The sequence below is a fragment of the Mus caroli genome, chromosome 6 (assembly GCF_900094665.2).
Source record: "Mus caroli chromosome 6, CAROLI_EIJ_v1.1, whole genome shotgun sequence".
Taxonomy (NCBI): Eukaryota; Metazoa; Chordata; class Mammalia; order Rodentia; family Muridae; genus Mus; species Mus caroli.
In genome coordinates, this window is record NC_034575.1 from 25,501,930 (window position 1) to 25,524,616 (window position 22,687).

Consider the following 22,687-nt stretch of genomic DNA (forward strand, 5'->3'; position numbering starts at 1 on the left):
CTTCCTTTTGTTCTTCCAAGTTAGCTTAACAAAGCCTTGTGGTTCTCATCTGTCCCTGATTCCCCAGTCCACCTCCCTCAACTTCCTGAAGCAGAGGGAAGACCACAGAGGAGATGTTCATAAAACTGTACTTGGGATGCAAACGGGAAATACACTATAGAAAACAGGAAAGCCGGATGGGCTGGTGACGCTCATGTTCTTCATGAGGAAACCATTAAATCTGCTCTGTTGATGGGACAAGCTTCCCGGACCCTCCCTCAGCTCAGCAGAGGCACTCTGTCCCCACCATCTGTCATGGCAGTGTATGCCTGCTTATTTCTTTGTCTTAGGCAAAGATTTGGGCTTTGATGTGACATTCCCCAAAGACGCTTGTCACTGGAAAGTCTCTCTCTTTAGAGGGCCCTTATTCCAAGTCTAAGTTCTGCCATTTCTGGAAACATATGCCGGTAGCCATTGTACAGTGACAACTTTGCATCTTTAAAGTAGCCAGTGGGTCTCACGGAGCAGATAGAAGGCAAAACTGAAGGAGGGTGCAGATGGGCCCTCGTCCTCCCAAACTTCAACCCAAGCTCAAGCCTGGCGACTTTGTCACACTAAAGCCTCAGCAAAATATGGCTAACTTCAACTTACACTGTCCTGGCTACCCCACCCCTTGCCAGTCCCATACCCACAGTGGCTTCTGACTGCCCTACAGACCTGATGAAGCTCTCGGCGTCCTACTGAGATGTGCTTCCATGGCTTGATTTTTAAAGTAAAGGAGAAATCTAAGTGTCCTGGGGTTTTAATGTGTCACAGCTGGAGGGCCCCCACAGAGATGGTCATGGTTGTCTACTCAACGGCAGACACCTCCCCATCCTATTCTGTTCTGAGGTTAGAGAACGAACATCTTTGTAGGCTTGTAGGCTTTTTTTTTTTTTTTTTGCCACATGTATCAGAAGAGCAACTTGATTAAAAAAAAAAAAACTTGTAAGGAAAAAACCAGTGGAATTTGTTGGTCCTACCCCTAACGAGGCACACCTGAGTTGTGGCTTTTGCATGAGGAATGAGAATACAAACAAATTAAAAAAATAACAACCAAGCGATGTCTCCTAATGAACAACGCCTGAGATGATGCTCTGGCCTCCATCTGCACAAATGCACGAGCAGACCAAACCCAGCAGTGTGCCCCATTATGAGAGCAGACGCTGAGGCAGAATGATTCTGCATCTTGTTCACGTCTGTATGCAGCCATCAGCTACCTGGCCCAGGCCATGAGGCACAGGATGAAAAATAACTTATTTACACAAGATATCACTACCTGGAAACTTACCAACTTAAATCAGGAACACTGGGCCTCAGGGGCATTTCAAGGCTATTAGGAAAGAAAAAGAAAGGCCTGTGAGCTTAAAAACAGTGAATGATGCAACTCTGTCACTTGGGTCACCAAATACTGGGTGGGGTGGGTGCTAATGGTACCCATCATCAGACCATCAGGTACAGCTGTTAAGATTTGGGCAGGCAATAAGCTATCAAGACTCTTCCTGGATTTTCTGTTCAGCAAGATCTCCTTGCTTGACATGGTCAACCTCCATCCTCATTCAGATGCAGAAAGCCTCGAGCCAGCTCAGGACCTTGAGCGAGCTTAGCACTTGGCAGCCCTGTGCCTGAACAGCTCTGTCACAGGGTTGGCTACATCAATATCTTATCTCACCACCTGCACCCGATCCTGCCTTTACTAAGGTCCCTCTGAACCCAGCAGCTACGTTAACTCTTTGGGGGGAATCTTCTCTAGTATTTGTAAAACATAATGTGTGGCCAAAGAGTTAATACCAGTAATTAGGGAGAAACTGTGTTTGCCAACAGCCATGGATGGCAAGCGAAGTTCATAGTTGGTGAACTAAAGCCATTGGAATTGATGTAATGTGTGCATTTATTGTTGTCCAATGAATCCTTACACTGTAAAAACACAAATATGTCCGTCCTTGTTTCTGACATAGTGAACTAACAACAAATGTATCTGGGGCTGTGGGAAACCAAATGAGTAGTCCCAGCTGGGAGACCTCAGGGACAGCTGACCCCATGGTCAAGGGTGAAAGCCTGCTTATCTCTCCACCTGCCTTGTTCCCTGATACTTTATCAGGAAGAGAGGAAAGGTGCCACAGTTTGGAACTCCTGCCTCTCCCTCCCCATGAGACTTGATCCAGATGTGAGGGGAACTGTCACCAGGGACCCTCATCAGTGTTTAAAAAGGCCTCAGACCTCAGTCTTGGTCTCAGCCTGACCTTCTCGCCATGAAGAGGTTGCTGATTCTGAGTGTGCTGCTGGCAGCAGTCTTTGGCAATGAGAACTTTGTGGGGTAGGGCTGTGGAGAGGAGTGGGTATCTGGAGGGGGGATGAAATGGCCCTCCCCAAGTTGGTGTCTGGAAGAGACAGACAGACACATGGAAACACAGCCAGAGAAGACAGACGGATACCACCCTGGGACAGCAACCTGGGGGAAGGCAGGCAGGGCAGGGCAGGGCTTGGAAGGGTCCAGCTTCTTTTGGATACTGAGAGAACTAAACTCTGAGAAGAAATTTTTAGAAGGAGAAAGAGGAGGTTTGGTTGGCTTGGGAATAACTCAGTCTAAACTGCGGTGGGGACAGCATGAAAGTCTAGAATCTTCCAAAAACAAGGAGATGAAGTTCAGGTCTCTCATTGCTTAGACCCTCCTTGTGCCTTTACGGGTTCAGTAGACCTGTAAGAAGCCTGGATAGTGTCGGGGGGGGGGGGTACCGCAGGTTCTCAGAGCCCCTACCCCTCTGCCCAGGCACCAGGTTCTCCGAATCACTGCCACCGACGAAGCCCAGGTGCAGAAAGTGAGGGAGCTGGAGGAGTTGGAGCACTTGAAGGTTAGAGACTCCGTGCAGGGTTCCCTGACGATCTGGGAGACTTCCTAGGCCATCTGGGACCAACTCCCATAACCACCTAGTTGGTCCCTAGGCTCTGGCCCAGCCTCCTGGCAAAGAGCCATGAGACAGAGTGGCTGGGAAATGACTTCAGACCCCAGACTCAGATCTTAGTACCCCTGAGAATCCGATGACATACCAGGACCCTTTCCCGTTTCCTGTCTGCCTTGCTCCTCCAACCCTCTCCATTCTGGCCATTTCCTGCCCATCCTGGACTTTGTCCAGTTCCCAAGCTCCCCCACTCTTCCTCTGCTTCCAGCACCCACTCCTCAACTCCAGCCACGTGGGAGCTTCTAGTGCCGACACTGCTTCCCCGGCCCTCCCACTCTGCTGTCCTGGTTGGTGCCTCTAGCCCACTGAAACAGTTCTGGCTTCTGTGTTTCCTAGTTGGACTTCTGGCGGGACCCTGCCCGGGCTGGTCTCCCCATTGATGTTCGAGTGCCCTTCCCCACCATCCAGTCCGTGAAAGCATTCTTGGAATATCATGATATTAGCTATGAGATCATGATCGAAGATGTGCAGTCTCTGCTCGACGAGGAGAAGCAGCAGATGTCCGCCTTCCAGGCCAGGGCCCTGTCCACCGATGCTTTCAATTATGCCACCTACCATACTCTGGATGAGGTGAGGACCATCCCAGAAGATTCTTCCCACAACACCATACTTGTCTCCATGCTTGGCAGAATACAGACCGGGGCCACGGCTGGTCTGGCTGTGGGTAGGAGACACCTGTATTAGCAGAAGCCATCAATCCCTTTTCTTCTTCTGATCTCAGATCTATGAATTCATGGACCTGCTGGTTACAGAGCACCCACAGCTTGTAAGCAAGATCCAGATCGGTAGCACCTTTGAAGGTCGTCCCATCAATGTGCTGAAGGTAAATGAAGCCAACACGGAGGCAAGGGCACAACGTGCAAAAACGGGTTCCCATGTGGACCTCCATATAGGCTATGGGCTCATAAATGAGTAATGGACTGTACTGTTCTACACAGTTTCTGTGCAGATATTTGGGAAGGTTTGAGCATTCCTGCCTAGGTGGCTATACACGTGTTCACAAAGTCTAAGGTGACCCCAGTGTTACCAGCTGGTGCTGCAATATGAGTCTGGCATTCAGATAAAATGTTTTCCTGGTGACCTTCCACAGTGCATCTGAGCATCAGAACTGGGTCAGAGTCTGGAAGTCAAGAGTCTAAGCTCTATAGAGTCCCTCTCTGACCCCTGACCCCATAGCTCCCCAAAGGATGGGCCCACAAACAGGCCTCTCAACTTTAGATGTATGGAGAACAGGGGGCTTCTGACCAAGGTGTGCTCCCTTGCAGGGGATAAACTCAGGCCTGGCCGGAAAGTTGCCCCCAAACCATTTCCCTGCCTCTTTTCCAGTTCAGCACTGGAGGGACCAATCGCCCAGCAATCTGGATTGACACTGGCATCCATTCCAGGGAGTGGGTTACTCAGGCCAGTGGGGTCTGGTTTGCAAAAAAGGTAAAGCTGGGGTGATAAAGGAGGGCTCTTGCTTGCTGGGGAACTGGTATTCACAGACCATGGAGGCTGGCCCTTCCCTTCCTAGAAGCAATGCCCACAAAGGGAGACCAGGGGGTGTGTCCATTGTACCAACCTGACTAACCCTCTATCTTTCCTCCTCCACCTACCAGATCACGAAGGACTATGGCCAGGACCCCACCCTCACGGCCGTTCTTGACAACATGGACATCTTCCTGGAGATTGTAACTAACCCTGATGGTTTTGTCTACACCCACAAAACGGTATGGACTGCCTCTTGTTCCCTGGGACAGCGGGATGTACCTTTGAGCCCCACAAGTGGAGGAAGGGGCAAGTAGGTCTGTCCTTGTAGAACTGGGACTCTCAGCCTAGGCACTATCTTGCTATCTTAAGTGGACGATTCTTTGCTATTGGGGGCTGTCTGTGCATGATAGGTGTTGATAGGTTACTAGTCTAGTAAGTCTAGTAAGCTTCTTGACTTACTAGATTCTGTTAGCAACTCTTCACTGTTACAGTAACACAAGGCATCTCTAGACACTGTAAAATGTCTTAGGGGAGCTGACATTGTCTTCAGATGAGACCTCTACTTCAGTCCGATTTCCATAGACGCTTTTATTCTGTGGCAAATACAGCAAGTTAGAAGACCAGCTGTTCTGGCCCCTGGCTTACCCTTTTTCCTCCCTCAGAATCGCATGTGGCGCAAAACTCGATCACACACCGAGGGCTCCCTCTGCGTCGGGGTGGACCCCAACAGGAACTGGGATGCTGCCTTTGGGAGTAAGACTTCCCATGGGGCAGGGATGGGACAACATGGCTTCTTGTCTTTGTTTTGGTTGCCTACCCCTTCCTTGACCCAGCAGTGAGGGAGAATGTGGGCTTTAGCTCTGCTGGAGGCTTCTCTGGGTGAGAGGTGACACTCAGGGACTTGGGCCCTTGTTTGTATAAAGAAAGTTCCTCTTAGATGCAACTTGGGTCTGAGAGCTTCTCTTGGGGATGCCTAGCTTACCATCAATTCTTGCCATCCTTGGTCATGACTCTGTGTAAACTTGTTTCTGCACTACCCAAGCCTGGCTGGAAAAGGAGGCAGGGCTCCATCCAGTTAGTGTGATGGCTGGCTGCTCCCTAACTGGAGGGAGGGGGTGAGGCCTCCCTGCAGGCCACTTCCCACTAAGTCCATGAAATATACTGGAAGCCATGGACATCTTGGGTTAAGAAGTCATAGATGTGTCTTCTGTCTTTCCACAGTGCCCGGAGCTAGTAGCAACCCCTGCTCAGAAACTTACCGTGGCAAGTTTCCCAACTCTGAAGTAGAGGTCAAGTCCATCGTGGATTTTGTGACGAGCCACGGGAACATCAAGGCCTTCATCTCCATCCACAGCTACTCCCAGCTCCTTCTCTACCCCTATGGCTACACATCAGAACCAGCTCCTGACAAGGAGGAGCTGGTGGGTGATGACCCGGATTGCCCTCTGTCCGGGCTCCTTCTGTTTTCCCATCTTAAGGAAACTGGGTTTCACCCCCTCAGAGCTGATTAAGGGCTTAGAATCTACCAGTGGACCCAGTGCCCACCTTTCCCCCAGTCTCCTGATGATTTGGGAAGTCTGGCAGGGTGATTTGTGTCAACCAACAAGGTAGACCTGCTTCATTTGCTGGGAAACAGAAGCATAGTGTGTGGCTGAGTCACTTCTCTCACATGACAGAGCAAGAGGCAAGGCTAGACTCTGAAGCTGTGGGCTCTGGAGAGAAGGGGTACCCCATCCATCCACCCATCCTGTGGAGACGGAGGGAACATGAAGCTGTCACAGTGTAGGGCTGACCCTGGCAGAGGGCACGGGGTCCTGACTATGCTGCTGCCCACTCATGGGCCACCCTGACAGTCCTTGGGTTACTCTGGCCCTAACCATGGCACTGTTCAATGGTTTCCCCAGGATCAGCTAGCTAAATCTGCTGTGACAGCCTTGACATCTCTACACGGGACCAAGTTCAAGTATGGCAGTATCATTGATACGATCTGTAAGTTACTGGTGGCCTGGAAACTGGCATTAGCTGGCTCTTCTTGCCTTGGGTGCTCAGATCTGGGAGTTGCTAACTGAACTATTTGAAGGGCGGGCAGTGCCTCTTCCTGATATTGAATCCTGACTTCTCAGACACTGTTCAAAGGGTCTCTTATCTGTCCTCTAAGCGTATCTGTCCCCTTATCTTATGGCTACATCTGGACTCCTGCACCAATGAGTTGGAACTCTGATGGGATTTATAGGTCTCCATAAAATTCTGTTTAAGATACGCCTTTCCACTCCCTTCCTCACAGGATACATGAGATGCCCTTGGGAGGACCACTGATACACACACATGGAAGGCAGTCGGCAGGGGTGTTTACCGCCTGCCTGCTCTGCACCGGGCCTTGCCCTGTGTGCCTAGAATTGAGCTGTGTGTAAAGAGAGTAAATGTATAGTCTAGGCAGGAGGATTGACTGTGTGCTTAGAAACCACAGTGGATCAGGTGATAGATGTAGGGGAAATAACAGAGCTGGCCAGGGGCACCAGGAGTACTAGGGTGGAGGTTGAATACCAGGCTAAGAGGCAGGCTTCCAGACCGAGAAGAATTTGGGCTAGTGGTGAAGGAAGTGAAGGGAGCCAGGAGAGACCATCTGTCTAGGTAATAGGCCTCCAGGCAGAAGAACTTTCTAGAGTAAAGGCTGTGTGATGTGGTATGGGGTGTTTGGGGGAATTTTTTTGCCTCAAAAATTTTGCCTGGCAGGCAAAAGCAGGATATGGGTACCAGGGTGGGAGAACTACACACCCATTTCACACGCTCCCTCGACGGCAGCCTCCGATTTTAGGCGGGGAGTGGACTGTAGTCTTACCCAAGAAGGAACTTGTTTGGGATTCTAGGCTCTCTTTGGAAATGGTTTCCAACCCGAGCCTGATGATTTTGCTGTATTTTGTGCCCTGAAGTGAAATTCTAATGTGAAGCCCACCTCCCTCTCTCTCCTACTGCCCTGTTCAACAAAAGCAGCTTTGTCAGCCAGTGTGTGCCGCAAGCCCGTGAGGTTTTCCCTCCCACAGACAGGCAGGCTGGCTTTGCTTTGACTATGAATCTTTGCACTTTCCTCTGCAGACCAGAGTCCCCAGAGATCAATTGCTGGTTACCCAAGCAGGGGGCTCTGGCATATTTAGAGGTGTCACTGAGGTGACTGTTGGGTGGAGACAGTTTTCAGACAGGCTTTTGCAATTACACAGACTTTTTGGCATCCTGCTAATGAATACGACGGCCATTACTGGTTGCCGGTCCCCTACTTGGGCCTCTTGGGCTTAGACCCAGAAGTTTCCTGGAAGCCCCACTGTGTGTCAATAGCAGCCCCTAGAAGACATTGACTCTATTGGAAATTACACAAGGCTTTGGGCTCTGGGTGTTAAGTCAGTCCATGTAGATATTTCTAGTGATCAACCCTTCCCTTCTCCTTGTCTTTGCCCCAGATCAAGCCAGTGGGAGCACTATTGACTGGACCTACAGCCAGGGTATCAAGTATTCCTTCACTTTTGAGCTGAGGGACACTGGGCTCAGAGGTTTCCTGCTGCCTGCCTCCCAGATCATCCCCACAGCGGAGGAGACATGGTTGGCCCTTTTGACCATCATGGACCACACTGTCAAACACCCCTACTGAAGCAGCCTTTATTCCCTGCCCCTTTCTTCTCCTTAGCCCCATTTAGGCAACCCAATAAAGCCTGATTGTATACTAGGATCTTGGGATTTTGTAGGGAATGCACATGGAATGTCTACCTTTTTAGTGGGGGCAGAAGTGATTAAGCTCCCGAGGGTCTCGATGGAAATGTGCGGGTGGTTGAACTACATGACCCCTAAATTCTCCTGCATTCCAGGGTCCCGTGAAGCTGCATCTAAGAGGCAGGGGGTTGGTTTGTTCATATCTTAGTAGTAGGCAACAGCCACAGCTGTTAACCAAATGTGCGGCACCCCGTGGTGAGGAGGAATTCGGCATGGACAGCAGGCTAGCTGATAGTATCCATTCATCTGTAAAAGCAGTAACCCGGAGTATGTAATATAAAAATCCTGCCAGCCACTGCTGTCCAAAGGCGATATTGCAGGTGAGTCAAACAGATTACCATGAAGCAAAATGTGACCCCCCCACCCCTGAATAAGTTGGAAGAAAACATTGAGGTGGAATGAAATCATTTGAAGATAAGGGATGGATGCCCAGCCAGGGATATTAACTATAGTGTATTGGGGATGCTTCCCCTGGAATGGGAATGGTGGGAAGAGCTTACATTTTGTTTGCCAAATCCTCCATGAAGTTCCCAGTGTATGACCTCTGCTGCCTCTTGTTTCTGTCCACTTTCCCATATTCCTGTCCATACCCTTCTCGGGAAAGCTCACCTCCCTTGGCATGGTGACCCTCTCGGTCTGTGATAGCACACTTACCAGTGATCATCATAATGCATGAATCCTCCGCCTTCCTTAAAGCAAGAACTGACACTGGTTACCTTTGTACCCCTCAGATGTGAGCGTGGCTCTAGAGGTACAGCCACACAAGGATGCACGTAGCTAGGCTGGGATGGCTGGGGGCTTCTCTCTGCCACTTGCATTTCAAGATGCTTCCAGCACTAGGACATAAGTCTTTTCTTTTTCATAGAAAATGGTTTGGAGGTTAAAAAGTTTTTCATTGTGGGTTCTACGTTAATAGTTTTTCCTACCAAATATTTAAAAAATTAGACCAAGGCTGATTATACATAAATGTCTGCATACTAAGATTAGGAGACCAAGAGAAAGGTCTTTCCAGCTAGGCTGATGGTATGGCCCTGTGGTTCTAGCATGAGGGACATTGTGAGTTTGGACCCAGCCTTAGGCTACTTGGAAAGACCCTGTTACAAACAAACAAACAAACAAACAAACAAACAGGTATTTTTAACTGAAGATTTGGTAAGACTCCTTTATTTTGGGGAAAATATTTCCCTTTAAGCCATGGTACAAGAGGCTGTAGGTCAGCCAAAGCTGTGTCTTAACTGCTCTAGCTGGTCGCCTTCTAAATAAAGACTGGTAAGAAAAAAAAATTAAGTTAATATGAGGACATTATTTTACAAATAACAGATGGTAGAACTCTTTAATTTAAAATAAACCATGCTCTCCTTCCTATTAAGGATCACCTTGCCATTCCATCTCCAACATTAACATGTTTTGGAATACAAGTGCCTAGTAATTGTTGAAACAATTCTACCTTTACAGAGGTGTTGGGAGGAGGAGGAGGAGGAAGAGGAGGAAGAAGGGAGGGACAGATAGACACTGACTCAAAGCATCGCCTTAGCTGGTCAGGAACTCACTCTGTAGACAAGACTGGCCTTGGAACTCACAGAGATCCTCCTGCCTCTGCCTCATGAGTGCTGTATTAAAGGTGTGTGGTCGCCATGACTACATTGAATCAATTCTTTTTATGATTTGCATGTCATTTAGGTTCCTTAAAATAGTCCATGTGCAAATTACTATGAATTCTCAGAATTGTGGTTCAAAAAAATAAGGTTCTGAGAGAGAGAGAGAGAGAGAGAGAGAGAGAGAGACAAGATGTACCTTAATTGGCAGACAGCTTACGTAGTAGGCATGAAGCCATGTGTCACTTGCATGCCTATAATCCTAGTACTTGGGAGGTGGAGGCAGGAGGATTTGCAGTTTGTTCAAGGCCATCTTTGGCCAGCTTAGGATACATGAGAATCTGTCTCAAAAAGAAAAGAAAGGAAAAAAAAGAAAAGGAAGGGAGAGAGGGAGAGAGGGAGAGAGAGAGAGAAAGAGAGAGAGAGAAAGGAAGAAAGAAAGAAAAGAAAAGGAAAGGAAGGGAGCAACGTGAATTCCATGAAGACAGAGGCTGCACTGGGTCGCTTCACTTGCTCTCCACTGCTAGGCCAAGAGCAAGAGTGATATTTATGTTAACAGCAATTTTGATAACAAATGAACATTAGTGATAGGGAGCTTGCTCATACTGATATACATTTCAGCTGTGAGAAGAGCTCTATGCAATTCTCAGAGGTAGAAATCCATAGGTACAATTTGTAGACAGTCATAAATATAACAAATAAAAGATAATAATTTTAGGAAATACTACAACTTAAATGAAAGTAAGTACGAATAACCTTGAATGGGTAAAAGTAAACAAAATAGACTGAGAGAGACCCTGTCTCCAAAACTAACTAACTAAATAAATAGAAACATTTCAAAAGAAAAGCAGCTATTTCCCAAAAACATGAGAAAGGAAAAGCCAATAAAACATGAAAGATGTGAGCTTCAGTGAACTCTTGGATATTAAACATTTTTCTTTCATCAGATAGAGGACAACATAAGATTGGCCACACAGGGTTATAGAGGGCACGAAGAAGTAAATGCAGCCTTGTGCTGCGGGTATGAGGATAGCTTTCTGTACATTTGGCAATTTGACTTTAAAAATTAAATATAGTACTTCTTTGACTCAGCAAACCCATTTGAAGGAATTTATTATGAAAATATTTGGGCTGTAATGAAAGATTGGAATGGCAAAGGAGCACAGTACATCACAGGGAACCTTCTTCACAGGGACCAGTATTGTCCCTAGTGTGACACAGCCACACAGAAGCAGATCATAAAACCACCCAGGCCTGTGTTTACCACAGCATATTAAGTGAAAGATGTTGGCTATAAGATGGGAATGTTCTAGAACCGGATTGTGCTGATGGTAGAACAGTTCTGCAAATTTACTAAAATCATTGCATTCTTCAAATAGCTGAGATGCAGGGTAGCTGGTTTGCACACCAATAGCTGTTTCTGTAAAAAGTTAGCTATAAAACAGAATGTTATGAACATCATTTTGTCCAACACACACACAAAGCCACACACAGATGCATACACACTTGCCAATGGCCCCCAGATATACACACAGAGATGTACACACACATGTGAACACACAAACCCACACACAGATATACACACACACAGACACAAACACAGAGATACCCACATGCACAGAAGGACACACAGAGATGTATCACACACACATAGATACACAGATGCATACACACTTGCCAGATATACACATACAGATGCACGCACACATGTGAACACACAAACCCACACACAGACACACACATATACACACACAGATACAGAGAGACACAAACACACAGTCACCCACATGCACAGACACATAGAGACACACAGACACATAAAGAAACATGAACAGATACACAGACGCACACACAGTCCACACACACACATACAGATATACAGATGCAACCAGACACATATAAGACACACACAGACATACAAAAGTGCACACGCCCACATGCATGCATGCACGGACACACAAGACACAATCATAGGCAGTGGTTTTGCTGTTTACACGGGCGCTCACAGTCAGCTTTGGGATGGGGAGGGCTATCTGAAACCTGTGTAAAATTACTTAGCAGTTATTCACCAGCCTCAAGCATCTCACGGCCATCTTAGTCTCTGTTCAGCTCGCTCTTTTAATAATTTGTTTAAACTCCAGACTCCTGTTCCAGCATCTCACTTCACTTACTTTCCCATGGTTTATACTTAGAAAAATGTATATTCTGTGGTAGTAACAAGGCTGGGACCGCACAGGTTCCCAGTTGGGACATACTTTAAATCCTCTGCTGTAACTCCAGTGGAGACTCCCAGGAGCCCTTTCTGCTCACATTCAGTTCCTACTGCAGCTGTGGGGATGTACTGTGCTGAAGCTGAGTCTCCAGGGCCCCTTGGAGGGCTTTATTTCAAGTGAACTCATTCCACTTCTTTCTCAGGCCACTACAGGTGGCTCTCAGTGAAGCCCAGGGGCCATCACTACTCCATGAGAAGATTTTAGGTAGTCTCTTGAATTAGCACTCTGATACGGGTGTTTAGCTTTCTGGCTTTGGCCTGCAGCTAAAGTGTCATTGAATGTAGTCCAGATATGACTTCACCCGCCCTCACCATGCAGAGCTATTCATCATCCTGGCAATTGTTCTTCAAGGCCAAGAGGGGCTAGGTAGATTGGAAGCCGCACAGGGACTCCTGCTTGAAGGACTAGGGAAACATCATTTGTGAACATGCTAAGCCCCAGATGTTGCCTGGAGGAACTTGAGATGAACAGCCGTAACGTTTGCAAGTGTCCTGGCCAAGAAGAGCTCTGGGGAAGGCACAGAGCCCCATCAAACCTGAGAACGCGTCAGAGGGAAATGAATTCTTCCCCAAAGCTTTCAGGAGCCGCATTCATTTGGCAACTCCAACTGTGAGCATCATCTAAAAACCCCAGAGATGGAGCCGGCCAAGTGTTCACTGCCAAAGTAAAAGGAGAAAATTAAAAGTCCCTCTTAACCACAGCCACAGTGCCAGCTGCGCTGGGGGAGAATGTGGTGAGGTAAGGCTTGTGCTGACACAGGCTGCAGCTGTGCCTCTGTTTCCCCATGAAACATGGGTCTGGGGCCATTGGCCAGTTCTTGAAATCGGTGTCAGCCTAAACCAGAAATGTTATCAAGGAAGAAGAGATTTAAACAGCAATCACATCAGCGTGCTTTATTGCGCGAAGAGTTTAGACAACGAGGGCAGTGGTCTACATCCCCTCCATAGTCAGTTACGGTTTTGTTACTCTCATTCCATAAGTGAAAGCTTACCATGTGTCTGTGGACAAACAAAAGAAACGTTTAAAATAAAAATGCGACTGTTGTTGGAGACAGGACCCCTGACCCCTACCACCATGGCAATGTGACAACACTCCCAGGGGCAGCTATTGCAACGAGCTCTGTTGCGTTTTGCCTAAGTAGATCGAAGAAGCCAGTTTCCAGAACCATCTCATTGATGAGGAAGGCAGGGAAGCCGAAGCCAAGCAGACGTTACATTTCCATGAGGAGACTGAGGAGAACTCAGGGAGACTTTGGAAAATGGCTGAGTCTCCCCTGCAGAGCCAAAGCCAAGAGACCACTGGGCTCTGCTTGGGAGCCACCATTCTTGGATTGGGTACCAGCTTCTCATCTAGTCCATAATACAGTGTGAGCAGCCTACCCCTGTCTCCTCTTCTAGAAATGGGGGGGGGGAGGGGTCTCCATCTCACTGGACTGCTGGGAACACTGCATGTGTCAAAACATACCGAAGAGAACCAGTGCGTGTTGCCTATCACAAATGGCTGGCACTATCCGAATCTCGAATCTCTGAGTTTTGAATCAGAAGAGAAAATAACCCTCAGATGGAGATGGTGGGGGGTCCCTGTGATGATGGATTCTGAAGGTGACTCACTAAGAGGACGGTGAAAATAGGGAAACCCATAGGAAATAGCCCATATAAGCCGACTCTCCGGGTATCTGCTGAAGAGGGGAGAAAGTCTTGGCGACAAATGCCTAGACAAGAGGAAGCTGTACAAGGGACAAAAGATAATGAGCTCCCCAGTCTCTCAAACAGCAGGCTGACCACCACACCTGAACCAGCCACAGATCTGATAGTTTATTTATTCTGAATATTTACCTAAGGGCTACTGTCACAGAGTAGGTGAACTGGACCCCTTGTGAGCAGCGTCTTGTCTAAATTTCAAAGGGAAGCAATATTGATTTTCTTGTAAAAATGTGGTCTAGCAGTCAATGGCCCTTAAGTCACTGACCTCTGTTTACTACACAACTTACCAGAAGCCTCAACACAGTCCAGGTAGAGAAAATTTGCTTTTCATTCCAGCAAGGGGACTCAGCACCAATGATCCCATGAGGGGACCAGTGGGACAAATAAAGAGGCTCGTGAATGCACATAAAAGTGTGTGCCGAATCCTGGTCTATCAGAATTTAAGCCAGTTGTACTTCTGCTGGTACATTTCTAAATGCTCTTATCTGACTTGGGTACCAATTTAAGGCTGGCATTATAATTTCAGTGATTTTTGTTTGTGGTATATGTGTACATACATGTTCACATGGGTGTGCTCATGTGTGTGCATGGAGGCCAGAGGTCTTTCTCAGCTGTCCTCTCCCTTGTGTTATGAGGCAGGGCTAGACTCACCCTATCTCACCAAACCTGGAGCTCGCTGGCTTGGCAAACAGGCTGGCCTGGCACAGCTCCCAGGGACCCTTCTGTCTCTGCCTCCCCAGTGCTGGGACTGCAGGTATGGGCATGCCTGTCCTTTTTGTGTGGGTGCTGGGATCTGAACTCAGGTTCCCACGTTTGCACAGGTAGCACGTTACTCAGTGAGCCATTTCCAGCCCCTGATTGCAATAATTACTAAAAGTCTGCAAAGGCTTAACTACCCCAATGCATTCTCAACACTGGGATGCACACTGGGCCTTGTTTTATCACGTTTTACATGAAAAATATACTTGTTAACAAAAATAATTGAATTGATATAAGTATTCAACATGCTCACATAATTTGGTTGATGAATTATAATCCACATGGTCCTAATTTTGTTTTGGAGAGAGAAGTATTATGGGGCTTAGATCTTGAAAGAACTATGAAGAACAAAAATGCACATTAAAGACATTCAACAGTTTGTTAAATATTCTTAATGACTGAGTATCTTCAGGGTTGAACAAGAAGAGGTAGTCATGGATTTATGTGCAGGCAGACTGAAATTGGTTATGTTCCCAAATATGTCAGACAACATAAAAGACAGACTCTGTAGACAATAAACAACCTGGCGAGAACAAAAACCAACAAGGAAAAATCACTGGCATATTTCTCCCAGACCAGGACCCTGACAGCGTATATTCCACAAGGGAGCAAGAGAAGGGGGGTTTGGTTCTTTTCTGCTTGCGTATGAGTAGCTTAATGTCTTAAGTTCTGTAGAATTTAAATAGCACCACAGGAAAAAGTCTCTGAGCAACCTGCGGACATTATTTATTCTAATTCCTGCTTACACCAAGTCCAATATGACTGCTGGCTCTGGCTTCCCACCACAGAGAAGGAAAAAAGAAAATCACTCCTAGGCTATTTACTCATTCCACGGATTTTCAATAGAGCCAGCCTGAGGTTACAGCCCAGGATGTCCCCCCACCCCGCTTTTTGAATGAACACTGTAGCTTTTTCCTTCCTCTCTCCCGCCACTTCCTGCCTCTCTTCTATCTTCCCTCCTTTGTCTCCTGGCTTCCTTCCTGCCTGACCTCTTAAATAGCCTGTGCCCCCTTAAATGGCTTCCCTTTCTTAAACACATACCCCTTGGGGAGATAAACATTTTATTAAGGAGACACTGGCCTAAGGATATCACAGAGCGCACAAGGCTCAAGACAAGGGGGCAAGCTAGTCCCCAACACAACCGACACAAAAGCCATGAGATAGTCAGCCAAGGTAGCAATCCGGCCTTGCCTGGGTTCCAGGAAAAGCACGGGTCTCCCGACTAGAAAGCTATGGTCTCTTGCTCTAAACTGGAATGATTTCCAGATTCACTGATGCAAAGAACATACGCCTTTCTGGGAAATGCAGTAAAAAGAGGTACATTTTCAAATCACTCTAGTCTCCCGGGGCTCCCCCAAATCATTCTGACAGAAAGGAAGAGAGAAGTTGGCAGGTTTCAGCACATTAATAGCAAACGACAAATTAGTAACTACGTTCTTTAATCTTCAACATTCATAATTGCACAAAGTATCACTGATCATTTAAATAATACATGTCAAATAATCTAATGAAGAAACTGGTAAAGTGGAACGTTAGGAAGCAACAGTGTTGGAGAGGAACACTGAGTGCAGAAGGGGTCAGCTCTCTTGGAAGTTTGAGACTCTTGCCAACAGGGCAAAGAGCTATGGAGAAACACATGGAAATACATTCAGCCTGCTAGACCACGCCAGTAAATACACAGCAATTCTAACAGCTTTGCAGAAACAGTCTCTGTACGTATATACAGTCATTTCTAACACTAACATCCATTGGCGGGAATGCAGAACAGGAACAGACAGAGACTTCCAAAACAGAATTGGGTGTAGCGGTCTACCTCCTGCCTGGCTGATGTTAAACTGGCAAACCAGAACTCTGTCACCGAGGAAAGGTATTTTCATTAAAAATGTATACGTGTCAGAGATGACTGAAAATCTTGTCCATGCTAGGGGAAAGTTGAGTGTGGAAAAATTTGCATTTTTTGATCTATGCTGTAAAGAAAATAAAAAGCCAGTGCATGTTGGCATTAGCAAAAGGCCGAACCAAGCTCTCAGGCAATAAATTTACGGGGAAACACGACAGGCTCCTCATTAAAGCTATGTGTACGTTGGCTGAATTTTATACACGATTCTTGAATCTTGTGGAAATTTGGGCACGGCCTGACATCTGAACAATGTCCCTGGTTTGTTTGATTTCTAAAGCATTGGAAAATGTTGCACTCTGGAAATCAAGTGGAGAAGAATAAACACACTCTGAAGCGGGCGGGGCGAGGATGACTGAGTTATTTTTCCATATGTCTCCATGAGATATTTATTACGTTTATTTCTCTTACAAACACAGCCACCCTGCTAGAAATACTGTGTGCCTTTGCCTTTTCCTTGTTTTCCTAAAGTGGTGAGAAAATAGTACTGCTAAGGCAACTCTCACCCAGCAGCAGTAACCACCTAAGGGTAGGCAATTTTCAGCTGGCTTTTCAGAAGCTGGTTGCCATGACAAAGAGCACAATTTATTCTTTAGTCCCTTATCACAGCTACGATCACAGACCATAAAAATTAACAAGGCTCGTCCTTCCCTCTGACTTCATGGGCCTCATCCTTACCTGAGGTCTTTTGTTCCCCCAATTAAATAGAATGGATGTCAGTCATCTAGCAATTCAATTAATGCCGATTCAAAATTCTGGCCAAAACCAGAATCTATAATCACAGCCTCCTAATCACAGCTCAGTCTGAGAATGAAAAGCAAGCAGGAAATTGCACTAATTACTCAATTAGACTAATACTGTATTTTTAAGCAAGGGCTTAAGGGGTTGTCAGCCCCGACAAAGGACTCCTGAGTCCCCCTCACCTGTGTGTCCCCTTGTCCGCGTGAAGCTGATGCTTTCAAGTGACTGTGATTTCTATCCCTCTAACAAAGCTGGACTCACATCAGGCAATGGGAAATTTTAATTGATATAAGGCTCATTATGAAGGGGACAGCTGTGGTGGCCTTCCAAGGCTCTCAGCACAGACCAGCAGGTTGCTGGGGCCTCCCTGTACTGGGCCCTCCTTCTGGTGAGGAAAGCTGAACACACATCTTTGTGGTCCCAGGAAACCATTTAAGGAGAGGATCATTTTGCATAGAGCCTCTCTGCTAAACCAGCAAGATGCACCCATGCTCACAGACCACCCCTCAGCTTCAAATGCCCAGCAGAGCCTGCAGCCTGCAGAGCGAGCTAAGACTCAGTGTGAGGACTGTGGGCTGCAGAAACCAAGAACTCATCTGCACCTGTGGGGACAGCGGCCAATGCCAGGCCCACCTGGAGAATCTTTCATGAATCAACAGTGAATGAAAAAAGCTAGCTGGGAAGAACACACCAGCAGATGTGACTGAATTATTTACAGAACAACACTGGTTACAGACCAAACAGGCTGGACCTTATTTAAAAGAAAGTATCTTTCTTTTTTCCTAGTCAATTTCGAAAGACATGAATCTTCTGTAAACAATGGAGGGCAACTAGAGCCTGCCAAGCCTCTGGTTTTTGTGGTCATCTGTCAGACTCCTTCCTGAGTGAAGGGAGTGGAGCTACAGATGGACAAGTGGGCCTGGTCCAGCCCGTGTAGCATGGCTGTTTCTCTACAGCAGTTCTGAAAAGGACCAAGTTGGGAGCGCTGAGGGTTCCGAAAGGAGGGGGCGTTTATTTGAGTAAACAACAGAGGCCTTCACTTCCAGGGTTTGCCTTGCAGGTGACCACTGGTGAGCGTGCGGGGGCTCGAGTGGCCGGCAGGAGAGCTGGTGGGCAGGTGCTGGCCACCGCGGCCGGCGGCCACCTTCGAGTCTTTTCCAGCAGAGCTATTCTGGTTCAGTCGACCTGAAAGGAGCAAGAGAGAGAGGGAGCAGGGCCGCAAGACGGGTCTCCAGGGGAAGTCAGCCAAGACCACTTTTAAGCTAATGTTGCTGCTGAGTCTGTGGCCACTGTTAGGCCAGTGACGCCCTCGGGGTGCAGCATCCCCTGTGGGCCAGGGGTGATCTCCTGCTCATCCCTGAGATCAGCTTGGTGCTGGGAACAAGGGTGGGGATGGAGAGAATCTTCTTCCCCTTCCTTATCCTCAACAAACCTGGTCTCTCACCCCTTTCTTGAGGGGGGACTGAGGAGAGAGAGAAGAGGGGGCAGAAGGCAAAGACAGGAAGGCAAGGCAGGGCCTCTGGGCAGGGCTTTAAGCAAACCCAGAAGCAGAGACTGGAGGGAGTCTCCCAGGAAGGAACCTGAGTGCCCAGACCTCATGCGTCCTCTCTGCCTAAGACACAGGCTCCCCATGCTTGTTCTCAACACTCAGTGCTTGCCAATACCAGTGCCGCCCCTCCCCCAGTACCTGTGTCATGCACAGAGCCCCAAGCACTTTAAGAACATGGATAGAAAACTATTTTTCACGTGACGAGGGATATTCAAAGGAGCACAGCTCAGCTTCACACAAACAAAGGTCAGAGCCTCTTACTAGGGTTGTCTGCTGGTCCCTGGTCCTCTTCCAGGTAACATTCTATCTTTTTTAAGTCTTCTGGGGTAAATCTCCACTTGTTCTCAGCTGGCAGGGCTGGCATTTTGGGGCCACGTCGTTTCCGGACAGAACCAAAAGGGAGGGCCTGCTGGCAAGAGGCTGGCAGGGAACCAGTGACCAGTCCTTCTGGGAACTTCTGAGCTAAGACTTTCAGACCTATCATAGGAGAACACCAGGAAAGGCAGGATTAACATAGTGAGGCCACAGCAAAGCTGCAAGAGGCCTGTGTGTTGTGTCTTCTAGCCCTTCACCACTAGGTTAGAGATTTGAAATCATCCTTTACTGCTGTGTCAACGAATAAACTAGAAATGGAATTCAGCTGAGAATTCCATAGGAAATTGTTTGCTCAAGTTTTTAGTATTTTTACAGAACCCCGCAGTGATGCTGTTATCTTAGGAATTAAAAACATGTGCCTGCCTTAATCCTAGCAGTCAGGATGCTGATGCAGGAAGATTAAGAGTTTGAGGCCAGCCTGGGCTATGTAGCAAGATCCTTTCTCAAAAACCATAAAAGCCTCAAATCAACAAAGCTTACAGTGAAAAACATGAACTTTCCATTTCCCTGCAAAACAAAACCCACCCAACGTGCGGACAGAAGCAGAGAACATTTCACTTGGCTTCAGTTCCCTCAGAGAGCAAAGCTTTCTCTGTGCCTGGCACTCGGGTCCTAGCACTGAGCATTGGAGGAGGCAGTGTGGGTCTGGCAGGGCAGCTGAGTGTAGAAACCCAACCTGTAAGACAGACTGCAACTTTGCTCACCCCCGGAAAGCATGAAGAGGTTTTCAAACCCGCGCTCACACATGGTGGTGGCCGCCTGGCTGGCCAGCCTCTCGTCCTCATCGTATAAGATGATGATCTTGCCGTGGGCGTTTTTCTGTGAGATGAGTTAAGGTTCCAACAACAGAGCAATGCTACAGGACAACACTGAGCAGCCAAGGCTCCGCCTGCAGAGTGCAGGGACACAGACCTCATTCTTACCACGGTTACCTTGTCACAGAAACCACATGAGACATGGCCGCTCTGCTTCTGGAACCACGGGGACTCAAGTGCTGACAGCATGAGTTGTATACTTGACACCTTTTACCCTTTTACCTTTACAATACTGGAAAGGAAAAGTTACAGCCTCCATTTTCACTTCCTTTGTCAAATACATCATTGAAGGAAGGCTTCCTTACCACAGTACAATAGATCCACCTGACCTTCCAAAATCAAGGGGCAGTTTCCGAAGTAGATCTCACAAAGAGCTACGACATACTGTCAACATTGGGGCTCCCAGACAGTGTACATTAGCACGGGGAAATCACAAACGTCAATTTTCTCAAGACAAATCATACACACACATAGAGAGACTAGTTAAAACAAAATACCTCAGTGTGGTGGTAGCAGCTGACACTCAATTGTCCGATAACAGGGCAGTTTACTTTTTCTTTTTTTAACACTTTCAGTATTTTTCCTACTTGTATGATTTTTATGAGTGAAAAAAATTAAAAAATTTAAAAGAAAATAGAAAAATCTTTACTTCTTAAGTTTAATTTGGGCAAGCTTTTCAGAGAAACCATAGTCTCAGAGTTTTCAACAGATTATACACGCTCAGCTGGCAGAGCAAAGCATGAGTTAAAAGGACCTGTCTGAATGGTTAGGAGGCTCAGCAGCTGCTAGGAACCCAAAATCTAAATATGCTGACCTGGTTAGTGCCAAAGGTCCCTTGCAGTTTTCACACTAGGAACGTGGCTCACGGTCAAGTTTGAGTCTTGACTAAGTTTGAGTCTTAAAATCTCGGTAATATCCAATGCCTTAGAATACATCAAAGGATACGTATTCAAGAATGTCATTTGAATAGGGGTTCATTGTCCTGGATAGAGTTGCAATGGGGTAACTGTAAGCTACAAAGAGAAGAACACAATCAGAAAGCCTAGAGCTCTCTTACAGTCTGACCCCACTTCCCAGCTGGCTACGGTCTAAGAGCTAAATACAAAGTCCATGAGCCAAAATACACCTTAATATTTCATGAAAGAAAGAAAAGAAAAAGGGCTGCATGAACAGAGGAGGAAGGCCGATGGCACTGCTCACTGCACTGTACCCTGGGCCCGGGAGACATAGTCAGCTACTCTTAGAGGTCACAGAGGTGCTCACACCAAGGGTTTCCATGATGGAGCTGGCACGGCTTTTCTGACTGCTGACCCCGTGCTAGCATTACACTTCCTGGAATGAGGCTAGGCTCTGCTTCTGGGACACAGGGGCCCCTTCTCTCTTACCCCCGACAATGTGACACTGCTGATAAGAATCTCTGTCTCGAACATCTAGCAGCAGGAAGGGACAGTCCGGATAAGGCTTGTCTTTGCCATTGGGTTCTTCTTTCTTTACGAGCCCTTTGTCTACATCCAGTTCCCCAACGCCACTGATGACGCTGTCAGCAGAAAAAAAAAAAAAAAAAAAAGTTCACCAGAAACAAATCAGGGGTCAGAGGTTTAGAGGTCAAATGCATGTCTTCAGAATGGAAAGATGAGAGAGCCTTGTCTTTTCAAAGAGCACCCCAAAGAAAAAGGAAATGGGCAGAGTGCCTCAGTTCTGCCCAGAAGGCAGGACTGTAGATGCTGTTCCACTACTGGACCCCAAGTTGGGGTTACTGTGTACCTCCTCTTCTCCTCACTCAGAGGATGAAGCCAAGTCACTGAAGGACTGGGGGTACAGAGGATAGGGCACGTGCTGCCCTCAGCAACAAAGGTAACATTTAGAGAAGGAAAGAGAGGACAGTCAAACCAGCAGGATAAATGCTCGGAGAATAAGGTTTGCAGGACAAGAGAAATGCAAATGATTTCTATGTTAAACACAATATAAAGTATCAGCAATGTTTTACATGTTTCATGTACAGTCTTGGACCATATGAAGACAATCTGGTCAAATGTGGACAGACTATAGTGGCACTCCCAAAGATGATATGCAGTGATACGGGAGTCATTTTAGTTAGTTAAGTACACTCTCTGATGCTCCATCATGGAAAAAAAAAAATCACCCAATGACATGTTCCTCAGAATGTCCCATCATTAAGTGACGCGTGACTGTACTTACACAACGACCTATCCGGTGTGGACACGGAACCTTATTTTCAATAGTTATCTGCACTTACTTCCAATTTACACAGGGCGATGAGGAGCCTGAAGAGGCTTTTAGAGTTATTGGCATTCATATAATGAGACAGTGGAAGAGCTGGGATTAAAATAAGGGAGTTCATTGCTGACAGCTCTGTTTCTAAGGTCATTAAACATGAGCTGCCATCTTAATGTCATAGAGAAAATGTGACAAGAACATCAGAGGACTAACAAGACCAGGGGCCGTGAACAAAATGGCAAGTAGCAGAATGACTGTAAAGAAGTATGAAGATAATATTGTTCTCGGACATCTAAGGCGCTGATGAACCGGTTATCTGTGTGTTGCCTAGTTCCTCTCCATCATAGGACCTCACTGTCTTCATTTAAATCAATAAACAATGTGACTCCATACTACACAGTGCACATTTCAATGATGCAAATGGGAAGAGGACCCTACTTGATAAGAACCTGCACTCTTGGTGGAAGCACTGGTGGCTTAAATATCTTCTTTGTTAATATTGACAGAGGGAGGGAGGGAGGCATGGAGGGAGGGA

The 22,687-nt window shown here is 47.0% G+C and overlaps 2 protein-coding genes across 3 annotated transcripts in view; one reads left to right on the forward strand and one right to left on the reverse strand.

The window, feature by feature from the left end:
• The first annotated feature begins 2,025 nt into the window (after positions 1 to 2,025).
• Positions 2,026 to 8,163, forward strand: Cpa1 (carboxypeptidase A1). Its single transcript, XM_021165501.1, has 10 exons — positions 2,026 to 2,335; positions 2,789 to 2,870; positions 3,315 to 3,548; positions 3,700 to 3,801; positions 4,305 to 4,406; positions 4,577 to 4,687; positions 5,111 to 5,201; positions 5,670 to 5,869; positions 6,353 to 6,437; positions 7,901 to 8,163. Exons 1-10 carry the CDS (start codon positions 2,271 to 2,273, stop codon positions 8,086 to 8,088), a joined length of 1,260 nt encoding a protein of 419 aa, XP_021021160.1. The 5' UTR covers positions 2,026 to 2,270; the 3' UTR covers positions 8,089 to 8,163.
• A 7,796-nt stretch (positions 8,164 to 15,959) lies between these two features.
• Positions 15,960 to 22,687, reverse strand: part of Cep41 (centrosomal protein 41) — a 40,670-nt gene continuing 33,942 nt past the window's right edge. For both annotated transcript variants that reach the window (XM_021164732.1, XM_021164734.2), the window contains exons 7-11: positions 21,300 to 21,451; positions 20,860 to 20,927; positions 19,804 to 19,918; positions 18,986 to 19,201; positions 15,960 to 18,360 (exon numbers count right to left, since the gene is read on the reverse strand). In XM_021164732.1, the coding sequence (XP_021020391.1) occupies positions 18,212 to 18,360; positions 18,986 to 19,201; positions 19,804 to 19,918; positions 20,860 to 20,927; positions 21,300 to 21,451 (700 nt within the window). In that variant the 3' untranslated portion in view covers positions 15,960 to 18,211. The remainder of the gene's footprint in view (positions 18,361 to 18,985; positions 19,202 to 19,803; positions 19,919 to 20,859; positions 20,928 to 21,299; positions 21,452 to 22,687) is intronic.